Raw genomic sequence first — 16,739 nt, forward strand, 5'->3', positions numbered from 1 at the left:
CCCTGGTCACTTCTCCTTGGCTCAGCTCCGGGCTGCGGAAGTAGAAATCAAGGACCTGCAGTCAGAGTTCCAGCTGGAGAAGATTGATTACCTGGCAACCATCCGCAGGCAGGAGCGGGACTCCATGCTCTTCCAGCAACTCCTGGAGCAGGTGCAGCCTCTCATCCGCAGAGACTGTAACTATAGCAACCTGGAGAAGATCAGGCGAGAGTCGAGCTGGGATGAGGATAACGGCTTCTGGAAGATCCCAGAACCCATCATACTGAAAACCAGCCTCCCAGTAGGTCAGGTGCTCAGCTGTCCTGCCCCGCCCCCACCCTGCCCCTTTGACAGCTGGCCACCTTGCAGAGTGACAAAGCCTGGCCTGGGAGGCAGACAGGTGTGTGTGTATGTGTGTGTGGGGAGGTGACCTCTGACACCTTCCTTAAAGCTGCTGTGAGGCCCGTGGTATGCTCAGGCATGTAAATACCTCAGAGTGCTGCCCGGCACAGAATGAAGACTTGCTTCTGTCACCGCTGACAGTCCCACAAAGGATTGTGATTAAAACTGGATCTCCAGACAAGGCACTGTTCTGCATGCCTGTCATCCCAGTATTTGGGAGGTAGAGGCAGGAGGATCAGGAGTTCACGGTTATTCTTGGCTACATAGGAAATTGGGTTTACATGAGATCCTACTTCAAGACTGAAGGAAAATGGGCTGGAGGGATGGCTCAGTGGTTAGGAGTACATGCTGCTCTTGCAGAGGACCGGGGTTTGGGTCCTGGTACCCACATCTGGCATTTCACACTGCCAGTAACTTCTGCTGTGGTGGGATATGGCGTCACTTCTGGCCTTTGTGGGTACCAGGCATGTACATGATGCACGCACACAGGCAAGCAAAACACTCACACATGAACTAAAGATGAACTAGTAAATAAAACCCATGAACCAGGGGCTGGAGAGATGGCTTAGCAGTTAAAAACACTGGCTGCTCTTCCAGAGAACCAGGGTTCAATTATCAGCACCCACAAATATCTATAATTCCAGTTCCAGGGGACCTGACACCTTCCTTGATGCAGACAAAACACTAATGCATATTAAAAAAACAAAAGAAAACCATGAAACCAAAGCAAAGAAAAATTAAACTGAGTCTTACAGGATCAAATCCACAGCCAGAGCAATGAGTTAGACTAGGACATAGAAACCAGCTGTTCAAGTTCAGTCTCTGCTTTGGCCATTGACTTCCTGTGTGAAGATAACTGTTCTCTGAGCTTCACAAAGAAGGGGGTTGAATGAAGTGACTTTAAGAACCCATCCAGAGGGAGGCTGGAGAGATGGCTCAGCGGTTAAGAGCACCCGACTACTCTTCCAGAGGTCCTGAGTTCAATTCCCAACAACCACATGGTGGCTCACAACCATCTGTAATGAGATCCGATGCCCTCTTCTGGTGTATCTGAAGACAGCTACAGTGTACTTATATATAATAAATGAATAAATCTTAAAAAAAAAAAAAAAGAACCCATCCAGGGGTTGGGGATTTAGCTCAGTGGTAGAGCGCTTGCCTAGCAAGCGCAAGGCCCTGGGTTCGGTCCCCAACTCCGGAAAAAAAGAAAAAAAAAAAAAAAACTAAAGCTTACAAGAACCCATCCAGCTCTGATGAATCTCAGAGTAAAGTCAGATTTTCTGTGAATTGTTTTCCAGCTAGACACAGCTGACAGCTGTGGTCATTTCAGAGGTAGGAGAGTGTGTGTGTGTGTGTGTGTGTGTGTGTGTGTGTGTGTGTGTGTGTGTGTGTGTGTGTGTGTATACTTTCTTGTATGGCACCCAGCAGTCCTCTCTCTGGTCCATGTTCATTCATGCTTCCACCCCTGAATTGATGGGGAGCCATAGATGTCAGTTATCAACATAAACTCCAGCCAGCTCCATTTCCCATGAGCTCTGGGCAGCATCAGTCCTCCCCCAGTCCTACCCTGGTGTCCAGCAGGGAGCAGCGACATCAATTCCTACAGCTGAGTCCTCCTGTCCTCTTCCCTTGGCTAGGCTGGGAAGTATCCCTTGTTTTCTACCTCCAGCCTGCCCTGACCCCTAGCCCAGGCAGGGCTGCTCCCTCGGACAACCTCCTTCTGGCCTCTCAGTTTCTGTTTTCTCATAGCAGTTCCAACTGGGACACAGAACAAGCCAGCTCGAAAAACCTCTGCAGTGGACAGTGGCGAGCCACACATGGTAAGGCCCAAGGGTTGGAATAAAGGGCTGGGTGGGGTGGGGGTGCCCACGAGTGGGTCAGTGAAGCCTCAGCCTGCGTTTGTCTTGCCTGGGGACGAAAGCCAGGAGCTGGGCCTGGACCTTTTTTTCTTACCGTGGCAGACACCTGGACCCTCGGGTCCCTCATTCAAATGTTCTTTTTTTTTTTTTTTTTTTTTTTTTTTTGGTCTTTTTTTTTCCGGAGCTGGGGACCGAACCCAGGGCCTTGTGCTTCCTAGGCAAGCGCTCTACCACTGAGCTAAATCCCCAGCCCCGGGTCCCTCATTCAAAATGACAAAGGGAGAGCCTAATCCAACCAAACAACCCCTTGGGCAGCTCATGGGGACTGCCTGTAGTGTCTCATGCTGGCCGAAGGCTGCATTTACCTCAGTGGCTTAACTTCCTAAGAAAGAAGACGCTTTAAAACATTTCTAGCCTGGGACTTCAAAGAGGTTCTATCAGAACACATTTAGTTCCAAGTGCCAGATGCAGTTAACCCAGAATAGGGACCTCACCGATCCACATAGGTGGGCCAGCTTCAAGCATGGCTGGATGTAGGGGCTCAGTCTGGGCTCTGTGTTGGGCTTTGCCCTGTGTCTTTGCCTCTGAGCTAACAGCTTCACGCTTTCTTCCCAAGGCATGGGGAGGGGGGAGCAATGGCTACTTGTGGTTACAATGCCAGTGGTTCTTAACCTGTGGGGTCGAGACCCTTCTGGGTTTTGAATGACCCTTTCACAGGGGTTGCATATCAGATAAACCTGCATATCGGTATTTGCATCACGATTCATAATGGTAGCAAAATTACAGTTACGGAGTAGCAATGAAAATAGGTTTATGGTCAGGGGTCACCACAACATGAGGAACCGTATCAAAGGGCCCCAGAATTAGGAAGTTGACTGCTTCAAGCCATCCTTATATCGAAGCTTGTGGAAAGACTGAGATTGGCTCTGCCTGGTCACACGTCTACTCTTGGACCAGGTCCTACGTTCAGGAGGATGTAGTTCTGTGGTTAGTGCTAGCCTAGGTCCTACATCTGGGACTTCTCTCTCAGCTGGATGGGAAGAAAGGGCTCCCCAGTGTAAAGGATCCAGACTGAGGAAAGCAAGCTCGTCAGAGCTGTTTTGAGAAAGACTCTTCCCAGGAGAGGGAGGGAAGAAGTACTGGCCACAAAAGTAGCAGACGGCGGAGTTTTGTTGTTGTTTGCATTGTGTGTACATGGAGGGACTGGGGCCAAGTATTTCTATCACCCTTGCCCGTGGTGAAGCTGGAAGAAGGCACGTGAACCTCCCATCTCAAGGAAGGGGAGGGGAGGCTGTGACTTCCCTGCTCCAAGCTGCTTGGGTCCCCACCCTGGGAGTCGTGGGAGTAACCCCAAGATATGTCCAGCACAGCGTGGTGCCACCCAGCCCGAGAAGCTCCTGAGCCTGGGTAGGCCCACAGTGGTTGTCACTCACGAGGTTCTGACACCCCAGCAGGAGGAAGACAGGTATAAGCTGATGCTCAGCCGGAGCGACAGTGAGAATATTGCTAGTAACTACTTCCGCTCCAAGCGGGCCAGCCAGATCCTCAGCACGGACCCCATGAAGAGCCTCAGTGAGTGTCCTGCCCGCTGGGGCTTCCCCTCCTGCACACCCACCGGGAAATATGCCACGGGGATGATTTTGGATTCAGGCACGAAAACCTTCCTCCATGCAAACCTCAGCCAGCTATGAAATAAGGGGCATGGCACCCGCTTCTCAGGATTAGAGGAGACCGAGAAATGGGACCACATGATAATAGGTAGCTGTGGTAGTCAACGTTCACTGCTACAACAAATACCCAAGAGAAGCTCCTTAAAGGAGTGCTGGGAAAGTGGCTCAGATGGTAGAGCGCTTGCCTGGCATGTACCAGGGCACGGGTTCAATTCCCAGCATTATACCCCGTAATCCCAGCTCTCTCTCACAGAGAGTTTGAGACCAGTTATGTGAGACCCTGTCTCAAAAGGAGAAGACTGAACGATCGGTTTGGTTCTACAGTTTCTCCTTTGGGTGAGAGACTGAGTGGGACCTGCTTAGCGGCTCACATCTTGGTAGCCACCATGGTAACCATGGTAACCAGTAAGCTTTTACTATGGGCTTTCCCACTCTGCTCTTTTGATCCATCCAGGCCTCTAGCCTACTACGTGGTGTTACTCCCTTCAGTGCACATCTTTCTTCTTCATTTGCTTTTCCGTAGACTGCTCTACTCTGGAACCTACCCATCCGCCCAGACGCTCTCGGAGATGTGTGTTGATGGCTCTTCATACAACCTAGTTGATAAGATTAACCTTCACAGGGGCCAAGAGTTGGCTCAGTGGTTAAGTGGTTAAGAGGAGGCTGATTGAGTTCCCAGCGCCTACACGGTGGCTCGCCATCCATAACTCCTGTCCCAGGGGATCCAGTACCCTCTTATGACCTCCTTGAACATTGCCCATGTTGTTTGCACACATGCATGCAGGCAAAAGCATCCATACACACAAAACAAATGTAAAGTTTTTAAAGATTAACCTTAGTACAGAGTCTCCTGTTTGCTCAAAGAGAGGGTCTGTTTTTGACACACAAGCAGGCCTTTTGCATGGGGCGCGCACACATCAGGTTTCCTCAGAATCTCTTATGGTAACTTTCCTCAAAGGAGGCTATGACAAGGGAGCAGAAAGGTCCCCGTAGCAAAAACAGTTCGAGGGATTGGAAAATCACTTCACTCTTCTCTTAAAACTAAAAGCGGGCTGGCCGGATGGTTCACAGGATAACGGTGCTTGCCACCAAGCCTGAGGACCTGAGCTTGATCCTCAGGCCCCACGTGGAGAGGGAGAGCTCATCCCCACAGGTTGTTCTCCTACCTCTCCACAGGCACCGAGGAGCAAACAAATGAATGTAACAGAATGTTAGAAACATAGAACCCACAGAGCTTCCGGTGAAGTATCTATTGGAAGCAAACCTTAGTGCTAGAGGGATGGATGACTCAGTAGATAATGTGCTGGCTGCTCTTGCAGAGGACCAGGGTTTTTAGTTCCCAGCACTATGGCAACTCACAAAGCTCTGTAACCCCTGTTCCAGGAGATCTGATGCCCTACTCTGGTCTCTGTAGGTCCAGCACACACACAGGACACAGACATACGTTTGGGCAAAACATCTCTATTATCAAAAGTAAAACTTTCTAAAGTTGACGTTAATTTTTTTTAAGCTTTCTAAACTGAAATCAGAGACACAGTGAGTAGAGTTGGGGGTAGGAGAGGGAAGGGTTGTGAAGTCGTTAAGGGGCTGCCACTGTGCCCACATGACAGATGAAGAAACTGAGGCTTAAGAGCTGACACTGGTAGGAAATGCTGACTGCTCTTTGTGAGCGGGCTTCTCTGACTTAGGTACCAGGTTTGAGCCTCAGTTAGAGGCTTTAAAACTCCAACTCCCTATCCTACTCTTCGGACTCAGAAGTAATACTAAATCTGAGATCCCAGCAGGGCAGCCTTAAAGGGGTCCCAGCTACAGCGCCAGCTTCAGGTGGGCGGGTATTGCCAGATCCTCTGCCTTCTACCTGTGGCACTGTCTCCTCTCACCATTGGCCTCTGCTTCTTCTCCACAGCTTATCACAACTCACCACCGGGGCTCAATTCCTCTCTGAGCAACAGCTCCGCCCTGCCGCCCGCCCAGACCCCTGAAATACCCCAGCCCCGGCCCTTCCGCCTGGAGTCCCTTGACATCCCCTTTTCCAAAGCCAAGCGTAAAAAAAGCAAAAGCAGCTTCAGCGGCGAGCCTCTGTGATCCAGCTGCCTGCTGCTATCTGCTTTCAAGTTTCTAGAAACTTCCAAGTCCTCTCTGCGAAGCCCCAACCAGGCCTCCTCTCTCCTTCTCCACAGTGTCCCCAGGCCCAAGGGGATCTTAGCCCTGGGAAGACACATCCCCCCTTCCCCCCCAGAGAACTCACTCTGGTCCAGGGCTTGAGCTTTGTGGAAGTTGGACTGCACTTCTCAGGGAGAGGCCTGCTCCAGCTGTTCCCATGAGCCAGTGATCCCGCTGACTTGCCTGCCACCGAGCCTACACTAGCCAGTGTGGGTCTACCTCTCATGGATCCACAAGCATCATCACATGAAGCACAGAAGCTGCTACATGGACAGGACAAAGCTCAACATCTTAGTGACTTAAGATTTGGGCCTCTGTGATTGGTCCCTTCCAAGGGAACCTGTGACACACAGCGGACACAGAGACCTGGAGCCAGCTGCTGTGCTTAGCCTACCCTTGGCCGGACAGCAGCTGGGTTGGCCTGCAGCCCAGAGAAGGTGATTTACAGCTGCCCAATAAACTGCCTTTTAGAATACGCTCCCCTTCCCAACCCTCTGACGCTCCCTCGGGCCAGTCCTGTAGGGAGACTGGCTACTGCCTCAGCCGCTCCAGGGGACCTGTCACCAGCACAAATGACTAGAGAAGCAGAACCATGTCTTGCTGAGGCAGACATGGCCTGGGTTGTGGTGTGTCTGTGTGTGTTTGTGTATGCATGTGTGTGTGTGTGTGTCCATGTGTGTGCCTGCATGTGTGTGTGTGTGTGTGTCCATGGGCATGTGTGCAGATCAGAAGGCAACCTCAGCTATCATTTCTCAAGGACTTTGCTAACCGAGGCCTCTCTCCAGCCTGGGTCTTTTTTATATTTATTTATTGGGGGGGGGGGTACATGTGGCAGGGTGTGCATGTGGAGATCTGAGGATAACCTGTTAGTTCCTTCCCTCTGCCATGTGGCCCCAGGGATCAAATCTATGTCATCAGGTTTGGCAGCAAGTGTCTCCACCTAGCAGATACCTCCCTTACATCCCAAACCACCCAAGCACGCACGCAGACGCACGTGCGTGCACAGACACACACACACACACCCTTCTGTGTGTGGGTGGGGGATATATGTCATGATGCTTAGATGTGGGGGTGACAGGCCAGCTTCTAGGGATGGCTTCTCTCCATCCATCCACTGTGGGTTCCAGGGACAGAACACAGGCTTGTGCAGCAGATGTGGTTACTGCTGTCCCGCCAGTCTTTAGGGGCCTGAACTGGAGCTCAGCGTCCTGACATGGGTGAATCCAGGTTGCCATGACAGCCCACCCCGCTGTATTCCAAGCCTGACCTTGGTTTGCCCACAGTCAGGGAGATGAGTCCTGAGCCACCTCTGTAAATTAGAGTCACACCTACTTCCCGGTGTTCCGTGAAGGGTTAGAGAGTGTGTACTAACTCTGTACTGAGCTAGCTTTCCACTCCGCCCTCCTCCTTATACCAGTGGTAGGCCTTACCCTTGGGCCAAGGAGTTCACTGAAGAAGCCCGGGTACAGGGTGAGCCCCCCCACCCCGCCCCGCTCAGGTTTCTGTGGGAGTAAAGCCCCACCCAGCCCCTAAGAAAACTAAAGATTCAGATCTCTCTGAAGGGATTCCTGGGGAGGGCAGGCACCTCTGGAGGGAGCTGAAAGAGCATCAGGTAGCAGTTGGGCAACTCAAGGGTGTGTGCTGAGGCTGGCCCTACTCAGAGCAGAGGGAGATAGAACTTTGGTGATGGGTTTAGGTGGGTATGCCCAGAGCAGGGGCACACCAGTAAAGTCAGGGTCACTGAGTGGTGCGGTTGGGCTGCAGAGAAGTTTGGACCAATAATTTTTATATGGAGATGGTCTCATCCCGCTGTCTTTGAACGCGCGTGTAGCTGAGGACAACTTTGAACTAATTATCTTGATGTTTGAACCTCGAGCGATGGGGTTACAGGTGCCTAGTTTTATATGATACTGGAGATCAAACCTAGGCCTTCCTGCACACTAAGCATTTTACCCACTGAACATCCCTAGACTTCTGTTTTATTTCTGTCCTGAGTTTGGGTTGGTGTGTGTGTGTCAGAAGACAACTTGCAGAAGTTTGCTCTCCCCTTCCACCATGTGGAGCCCTGGGTTTGAACTCGGGTCATGAGTCTCAGTGGCAAGCAAGCACCTTTACCAGCTGAGCCATCTTGATGGCACCCCATGTTGGCATACAATTCTTGTGTAGCTGCTTGCCAGGCATATAAGGACGAATAAAGACTCTTCGGCTACCCCATCTCTCTGCCTCTCCCTCCCTCTTCTCTCTATCCTCTGTTCCCCCTTTCTGTCTCTACCCTGTCCCAGGTCCCCTTTCCTTCCTCCGCCAATAAATCTTTATACTAGGTCTGTCGCATGGCTTGATTGTTCAGAGGAATCCCTTGGCCGGGGCCGCCAAGTTGCTCCCTCCCGCCGCATTATACCGCCGTTTTATAAAGCAACACCCCCAGCTCTCAATATGTAACCCTGCAAGGTCAAATCCACTATGTGGGCCAGGCTAGCCTCAGAGTCACAAAGATCTGCCTGTCTCCGCCTCCCACTCGAGCGCTGGAATTAAAAGCACCGACCACAAAACCCGGTGTGAAGAGCCTTTTAATCACTAACCTACCTGCCCCTTGGCCATCCACTCTGTTTCGGGCCTGGCCAGAATTCTATTTGCCCAGCTCATTGCTCCCGAGAGTTAGGGACCTGCTTCCGAGCACTTTAGATCAGTGACAGACGAAGAAGTGTCCCCAATCTGGTCCAAGTAGTAACAGTTGCATCCTGGGGGAAGGGGACGCTGGTAAGGACTAACAGCCAAGGAAACGGAAAGTCTAAGAGACACTGGAGGAAGAGTTTGAGACCCGCGGCAGGAGCCGGCCTGGGCGGAGGCAAAAGGCTCTCGGCTTTATTGATTGGCAGCAGCTACGGAGCTGTCTCTCTTGGATTGGCGCTCTTCCATGAGGGAGGCGGAGCTTCAAGTGCATTTCGCCAATAAGGTTTGGAGACTCGGCTTCCGAAGGGCCACTTCCGGCGGCGTTCCCTGCTTCTCAGTCCGTCTCTGCCGCGGCATGGGCCACGGGGCCACGGAGTACCCGGACCACTTCTAGGTGGTACTCCATCGCTGCGAGCGGCCATTGGGCGGCCGCGAGGGACGCTTCCGGCGCCCAGGTGCTGGCCTCTCCCGCTGGAAGATGAAGATGGTTCCCCGCCTCGCTGTCCGTGCCTGGCCTCTCTGCGGGCTGCTGCTGGCTGCGCTCGGCTGTGTCTGCGCCAGCGGTCCCCGCACCCTCGTGCTGCTGGACAACTTGAACGTGCGGGACACGCACTCACTGTTCTTCCGCAGCCTGAAGGGTGAGCGCGGCGCCGAGGGCATGGTCCGGGTTGGGGCGGAGACGGCGGCACCCTCCGAGGGCTGCAGCAGGGATTCCTCTCCTGATCGTCTGCCCCGACTTCCTGTTTTCTTTTCCTTCAGACCGGGGCTTTGAGCTCACCTTCAAGACTGCAGATGACCCCAGTTTGTCCCTTATTAAGTACGGGGAGTTCCTCTATGACAACCTTATCATCTTTTCCCCGTCGGTGGAAGGTAAGGGTGCGCGTCGCCCCTAGAACTGGGATTAGAGGGCTCAGGAGACGGTTGTCTTGTTCCTGAGTATGTCCTGGATCTTGGGGTGAGTTGCGAAGCACAGTAGACGAAAATGTTAATTACACCCTGGACCTTGGAGATTTCATCTGTCAAAAAGATAACAGCTAAGGATAGAGAGCCAAATGTCACGACATACACTTCGCTTCTGGAGAAGGGGCTTTTCTCTAACCAAGGTCCTGATAAAGAAGCCCTTGATTTGTCTTGGCTTGTGTACAAAGATTTGTCACGTTATTAACATGGATTGCTATAAAAAGCCATTCTGCAGGTGGTAGATCATAAGGATACAAATAAATACGTATCTATCATCCCTTGAGTCATACTTCTCCTTGCTCTGTTAAGACAGGGTCTCTCACTGAAGCTGAAGGTTGTCGAATTGACTAAGCAGGCTAGCCAGTGAGCTCTCAGAATCAACCTCTTCCTCCTAATGCCTGGGTTATAGGCCCTACTTGTCATTCCAGCCCTTACTGGAGATTTGAACCCAGTGACCCGTGGCCGCCTGTTAAGCCATCTCACCAGCCCTCCGACACTATTGAGTGGAGTGAATATCTCTAACTTATACTTAGCTATTTCTGTCTTACAAGGCAGCTCAGTCCACCGCTGAACTTTTTTTTTTTTTAAGAAGATAGACTGAGCTGAAATTTGTCTCTCTCTTCCATGTGTATTTATGGAAACGTACTCTTAACTCCCTCAGGCCTGAGAGTCTGGTGTTTCTGGCCGAGAGCAGACAATGGGAGAGTCTCATTTTTTTTTTTTTTTCCCCAGAGCTGAGGACCGAACCCAGGTCCTTGCGCTTGCTAGGCAAGCGCTCTACCACTGAGCTAAATCCCCAACCCCTCATTTTTTTATCTTGCTGAGATTCATGGCTTTAGCCTCCTCAGGTGTGTCTTCACCTGACTAGCTATCTCCAGTTCCTTTGGCAATTTTTTTTAAACATCTTTTTTAAAAATATAATTTAGTTATTTTTATTTTATGCACATTGGTGTTTTGATTGCATGTGTGTCGTGTGAGTGTGTCGGATCCCCTGAAACAGGAGATACAGGCGTGCTAAGAATTGAACCCAGGGGGTTGGGGATTTAGCTCAGTGGTAGAGCGCTTGCCTAGCAAGCGGAAGGCCCTGGGTTCGGTCCCCAGCTCCGGAAAAAAAAAAAAGAATTGAACCCAGATCCTCTGGAAGAGTAGACAGTGCTCCTGCCAGTGCTCGTAATTGTTGAGCCATCTCTCCAGTCTGACAAATTTCTTATGTGTTTGTTTGTTTGTTTGTTTTTGTATGGGTGTTTGGCCAGCATGTATGTCTCTCTCACTGTGTTTATGCCTGATGCCTTCAGAAGCCAGAAGAGGGTGACGGATCCCTTAGGACTGGAATTGCAGACAGTTGGGAGCTGCTGTGTGGGTGCTGGGAATTGAACTCTGGCCCTCCGGAAGAGCAGCCAGTGTGCTTAAGCACTGAGCATCTCTCCAGCTATGGCCATTTCTTTTGCCTTGTTGTTTTGGTGAACATGCTAGATAGTTTTTGTTTCATCTTTGGCTCAGGCTGTCCCTGTCTGAGGTAAGATGTCCCTGCCATTCCTTCCTTCGGTTGGAGAAACGTAGATGGCCTTTGGTTTCCTTTTGTATTCTGTAGTTCATACAAGAGTGGGTTCTCCCAGCTGTCTAAAGTGCCGGTTCCCTCAGCCCCACCTCAACACCCCTCAGCTCCTGCTGTCTCCCTTTAAGTCCCATGAAAAACTCCCTCCCCTGACCCACCCAGCACCTACTCCTGGTTTAGGAATGCTTTCATAGCCTGGTCACAGTACCTTCTGACCACACGCCACCTGTACCCAGCGCTGCCCTGGGACCAAGGAAGTCACTTTCTCTAGCTCAGAACCCCCAGTGGCTCCTGGCAGTCCCAGTCTTCCAATAACTGACTCCCTCACCTCACTCCTGGCCTCCAGTTCAGCCCCGTAGCTCACCCTGCCTGGCAGACTTCACACCGTTGTTCACCCTGCCTGTGTGCTCTGCCTGTGTGCTGCTGTCCGACTCACCCTTCCATCTTCGCGGGTCACTGGTTCAAGGCTCTCCTCACTAACCTGAGTGCAACAGCTTCCTTCCCTCATTGTCCCTTTCTTTGTTCCCAGCCCATAAGAAAAACTCAGCAAGGAAGTGGACTTATGTTGAAGTTCACTCTGAAGGGAACCGTAGGGCTCAGCAAGCTCTATCTGGTGTTAGTCACTAAGTGAACTGACCAGAGCAGGGTAGTGCCGGGACCCAGCAAGCCCTGTGGGTGATGTTTAAAGCACTGAATGGTTCTGCTGTGGATAATGGAAAGTAGGAGCCATTCGTGTTAGGCCAGTGAACCTCAGGGTCAAGTGAGTGTCATCTGTGGGTTCTGTGGTGCCTTCTCAAGCAGCTTAGGTGGGTGACATTGATAGAATACTGGAAGGTGACCCAGGCACGGTGCCAGCGATGGGGAAGGCTGCAGGTGTCTGAGGCGTCTGCGCATTTGAACAGTGGTTCTATGAAAATGGGGGTGGAGTTGTTGAGCGTTTTTGAGTGAATAGATGTGGCTCGGAATATGTGCTGTCACTTCAGCAAACGTGACCGGGCAGGGCGTGTTTGGTGATGGCATCTGAGTGCTGAGGCATTGCTTCCAGCTCCCAGGTTTGTGCCTCGTCACGGTGGTGAGTTCACGCGCACCCTCCCATTTTGGGATCAGCTCCAGCTGCCCTGGAGGGTCTCTCACCTCCATCCAGGTGTCAGAGTGGAGACAGGGTGCTTATGGTCACTGTGTCCGGGGCCTTCTTTCAGATTTTGGAGGCAACATCAACGTGGAGACCATCAGTGCCTTCATCGACGGCGGTGGCAGCGTTTTGGTGGCTGCCAGCTCTGATATCGGTAAGTCGGCCCTAGGAAGTTGCAAGGCTTTGCCCCACTTCCTCGTGGAGCTCAGAGAGCTTGGCATGCAGGAGATGCCAGGGTGGCCTCAGCCAGGGAGGCAGTGAGAGAGCGAGCTGCAGGGTTATCTGGCCCTGGGGCCCTGATGGTGCGTAGCGTGAGTCTATACTCCTAACAAGCCCGTATAAAAGACACACAGCCCGGGTGTTTATTCATAAGCCGTAAGCCTAGACTGGGCAGATCTAGCCTTCTCCCTCCTCAGCTGTGTGTGGTCCTGGTCCAAGGAGGCTTCTTCCTCTTCTCTCTACCTGCAAACCCCTCACTCAAGCCTCCAGTCCCACCTTTCTCCCTCCACTGCCCAATCACAGGCTCTAGGCTTTTATTGACCAGTGAAATTGGGGAGAAGGTTCACATGGCATCGTCTGAGTACCAGAGAATCTGCTGTTGGGGCTACCCCCATCTTGAGGAACCAGTATTTGGTTTTAAATACAAGCAACATCAGACCAACCCAGTACAGATGGGAACGAGGAAGTCGGGGGAGGCAGTGGGTGGATTTAGTTTTGGATTCTGTGTTTTGAAAGTTCCGAAGTTGTACAGCAGAAGGGAGAGAATTGTGTCCCTAGAATTGCTGGTCCCTCAGCTCCAGCAGCAGACAGCTCAGGGCCTGTTTGCAGCATTGATAGACTTTGATCTCAGTGGGTCCATCTGTTGGTGGGTTGGCGAGGAGGACAGGTGGGCTCAGGCCTGTTGAAGCCAGCATTGGCTGTGGCTTTGCTAAGTGTGCTAAGGGGGGTGTAGGTAGAACCAAGTGTTGCATCTTTGTGGAAGGAGCGGGAGGCTGCGATTTAGCTCATCCAAGCTCTGGAGGTGGGGCCTTGCCTGATGAAGGTGCTGGGCACTGTGGCTGACTGGTTGAGGGTGAGATGGGAAGCTGTGACCTATGTTGTCTGGTCTGGATCTGTGCAGGTGACCCTCTTCGGGAGCTAGGCAGTGAGTGTGGGATTGAATTTGATGAGGAAAAAACAGCTGTCATCGACCACCACAACTACGATGTCTCAGACCTTGGCCAGGTAAGCAGGCTTGTCCCCTCAGCTGTCTGGAACTCACAGCAGAGTTCTGCCTTGCTTAGAGAGCAGGTGGGCGTAGCAAGGGCTCCCTGGCCCAGGGCCCTCTGGTTGACCCTGCTCGCCTTGTCTGTTCCCTTTGCAGCACACACTCATCGTGGCCGACACTGAGAACTTGCTGAAGGCCCCAACCATTGTTGGCAAGTCATCTCTGAACCCCATTCTCTTCCGAGGAGTTGGGTGAGTGTGCAGGGGACCAGTGAGACCTGAAGGGACAAGGGCTACCTGCTGTTTGTGGACATCGAGCCAAAATTAGGGTTAGAGTGTTCCTTCCCCAGGTGGTACCTGTGAGCCTTACTGTAAATGAGGAGCCCGAGTGCTCGGCTGTGGAGAAAGGGTCCTTCCTGGCCGGATGCAGTGCTTCTGCCTTACTCAGGAGGTCAAAGCAGGGGGTGGGGCGTCCATGCAGCCTGGCTAGTGGGACCATATCATTGGTTGGATGGATGGACAAATGGACAGACAGACAGACAGATGGACGGATACACGGATGATGAACAAATGAGAAAGGGAATTACTCACTTCTCTTTTCCCTAGGGGAGATGGCGTGGGACCCCGTGTCCTGCAGCCACCTCCTGCTCAGTGCTAGGCACTCTCTCCTCTTTGCAGAATGGTGGCTGACCCTGACAATCCCTTGGTTTTGGACATCTTAACAGGCTCTTCAACCTCTTACTCCTTCTTCCCAGATAAACCAATCACCCAGGTAAGAGCTAAGGCAGGCTCCATACTCCAGCTCCTGGCCCAGTGGCAGGCTCAGAGCAGAGCCGTGCTGACACTAACGTGTCCAACACACACATGCACACACAGCCATGGGCTGTGCTGACCCTGATGAAGAGGTGATGGGACTGAGACAGAGGGTCCTCCCTCGGGTGGGTGTGGAGACAGAGCTCTGTAGGTGTCCAGCCTGCTCTCCACTTGCTGTGGTAGCTTTGTCAGTACTCTGGTAAGCCCAGGTGACCACCCTGTTCTGTTCCTAGTACCCCCACGCAGTGGGGAGAAATACTCTGCTGATTGCTGGGCTCCAAGCCAGGAACAATGCCCGGGTCATCTTCAGTGGCTCCCTGGACTTCTTCAGCGATGCCTTCTTCAACTCAGCAGTGCAGAAGGCCGCCCCCGGTGCACAGAGGTAAGACCAAAGCCTGGAACATGGTAGTGTGTGCTGGCCTGTAGACATGAGCAGTCTGGCTCATTAGCACCAACAAGAAGTGGGCTGCAGCCCCGCCTCTCCTCTCCCTTCTCCAGGTATTCTCAGACAGGCAACTATGAGCTAGCTGTGGCCCTGTCCCGCTGGGTGTTCAAGGAGGAGGGTGTCCTTCGAGTGGGGCCTGTGTCCCATCACCGGGTGGGCGAGACGGCCCCACCCAATGCCTACACTGTCACTGACTTGGTGGTAAGCGGTCCTGGGGAGGGCGGGTCCTAACACAGACGCTTCAGGGGCATCCACAAGGATGACAGTACTTTAGTCTGTCCCAAGAGATGTGGAGGGGGGTTGGGGATTTAGCTCAGTGGTAGAGCGCTTGCCTAGGAAGCGCAAGGTCCTGGGTTCGGTCCCAGCTTCGAAAAAAAGAACCAAAAAAAAAAAAAAAAAAAAGAGATGTGGAGGGCCTTTGGGGTTAACCGAAGCCCTGGTGGGCTGCACGGCAGTGGAGGGCCTGTTCCTTTAACTGGCAGGGCAGTCAGATTTATGGGATGAGTGACATTGCAGTTGGAGCTTGGTTGGATGTTATAATCTGGAGGAGAAAAGGCAGCCTGCTCCCTCTTCAGTACCTGCACTAAGGACCTCAGGCCCAGGGAAGGCAGAGGTGCTCCAGCTGTTGGCCCTGCTGAGGAGTGGTCAGCCATGCTCCATGACTGCAGGCCTCCTGGAGTCCCTGCTGTGCCTGGGGTGGGCATTAAGGGCAATTCTGCCCGTGGTAGTGGGGCCCTTCCAGCTGCCTGCACTCCTAGCTGACCCAGTGTCTCCTCTCAGGAGTATAGCATCGTGATCGAGCAACTCTCCAATGGTAAGTGGGTCCCCTTTGACGGAGATGACATTCAGCTGGAGTTTGTACGCATTGACCCCTTCGTGAGGACCTTCCTGAAGAGGAAGGGTGGCAAGTACAGTGTCCAGTTCAAGCTGCCGGACGTGTATGGCGTGTTCCAGTTTAAAGTGGATTACAACCGGCTAGGCTACACCCACCTGTACTCCTCCACCCAGGTAGGCAAGGGGCAGTCCCGTTTCTGGCCAGTAGGTGTCCCCCTTAGGCCTCCCAACCACCAGGGCCTGCCACCTCTGTCCCTTTCCAGGTGTCGGTGAGGCCACTCCAGCACACGCAGTATGAGCGCTTCATTCCCTCGGCCTATCCCTACTACGCCAGCGCCTTCTCCATGATGGCTGGGCTCTTCCTCTTTAGCGTCGTCTTCTTGCACATGAAGGAGAAGGAGAAGTCTGATTGAGCCAGAACCTGGGACACCGCACAGCAGACAGCCAGACTTGACTGGAGTGGGTTGGTTGGGGTCTGTTTTGTTTAAGGCCATAGGAAAATGGTGCAGCCTTACCTCAGAGGGTATGACTATGGGGCGGGAGACAGGGAACATTTCTTTCTGTAAGTTTTCAAGTTCGAATCACTCTGTGGCACTTTTAATATGTACAGCCACCCCCATTTCTAAAATAAAGAGAACTACTGCCCTCACCTGTCACCCGGCCCCGTGACACTGACTATGGCAGGGCTGTAGCCTAGGGATACTGTGCCTGAACCTCCGTGTCCTCAGCTCTCCTCATGGGGAGGGAATGAGGGGATCACACCATGGATCAGACGGACAGAGCTGGCCAAGAATTGCTGGAGATACCCAAGAGGGACCGCAGAGACGACTTGGCTAAAAGCACGGCTTCCTCTTGGCAAAGGACCCAGGTTAAAGTCCCAGCACCCACATGGCAGCTCACAACCGTCTCTAACTTTGGTCTGTGAAGATCTGATGCCCTTTCCTGGGCTCCCAGGAGACCAGGCATTCAGCTGATACATCATATGTTGCAGACAAAACACGACATGCATAAAATAAAAACTCCTGTGTGTGTGTTCACTGGCTTTAGGTTC

General features: G+C 52.4%; 2 protein-coding genes across 24 annotated transcripts in view; both read left to right on the top strand.

Moving 5' to 3' along the window:
- Kif17 (kinesin family member 17) overlaps positions 1-6,550 on the top strand; it is a 37,350-nt gene extending 30,800 nt beyond the window's left edge. For 4 of the 23 annotated variants that reach the window (XM_039111306.2, XM_039111307.2, XM_017593855.3 and 1 more), the window contains exons 12-16: positions 26-284; positions 2,131-2,201; positions 3,692-3,812; positions 4,434-4,481; positions 5,817-6,548. In XM_039111306.2, the coding sequence (XP_038967234.1) occupies positions 26-284; positions 2,131-2,201; positions 3,692-3,812; positions 4,434-4,481; positions 5,817-5,995 (678 nt within the window). In that variant the 3' untranslated portion in view covers positions 5,996-6,548. Of the gene's footprint in view, positions 1-25; positions 290-2,130; positions 2,202-3,691; positions 3,813-4,433; positions 4,482-5,816 lie in introns of those variants that run through there. The other 19 variants (XM_039111311.2, XM_063288278.1, XM_063288284.1 and 16 more) reach the window with 11 other exon arrangements.
- A 2,670-nt stretch (positions 6,551-9,220) lies between these two features.
- On the top strand, positions 9,221-16,337 carry Ddost (dolichyl-diphosphooligosaccharide--protein glycosyltransferase non-catalytic subunit). The gene is made up of 10 exons (NM_001012104.1): positions 9,221-9,381; positions 9,503-9,613; positions 12,458-12,544; positions 13,511-13,614; positions 13,754-13,848; positions 14,275-14,368; positions 14,643-14,791; positions 14,908-15,055; positions 15,635-15,862; positions 15,952-16,337. The coding sequence occupies exons 1-10, from the start codon at positions 9,222-9,224 to the stop codon at positions 16,099-16,101; spliced, it is 1,326 nt and encodes a 441-aa protein (NP_001012104.1). The 5' UTR covers position 9,221; the 3' UTR covers positions 16,102-16,337.
- The last annotated feature ends 402 nt before the right edge of the window (positions 16,338-16,739 follow it).

Source organism: Rattus norvegicus, chromosome 5 (genome assembly GCF_036323735.1).
Source record: "Rattus norvegicus strain BN/NHsdMcwi chromosome 5, GRCr8, whole genome shotgun sequence".
NCBI lineage: Eukaryota > Metazoa > Chordata > Mammalia > Rodentia > Muridae > Rattus > Rattus norvegicus.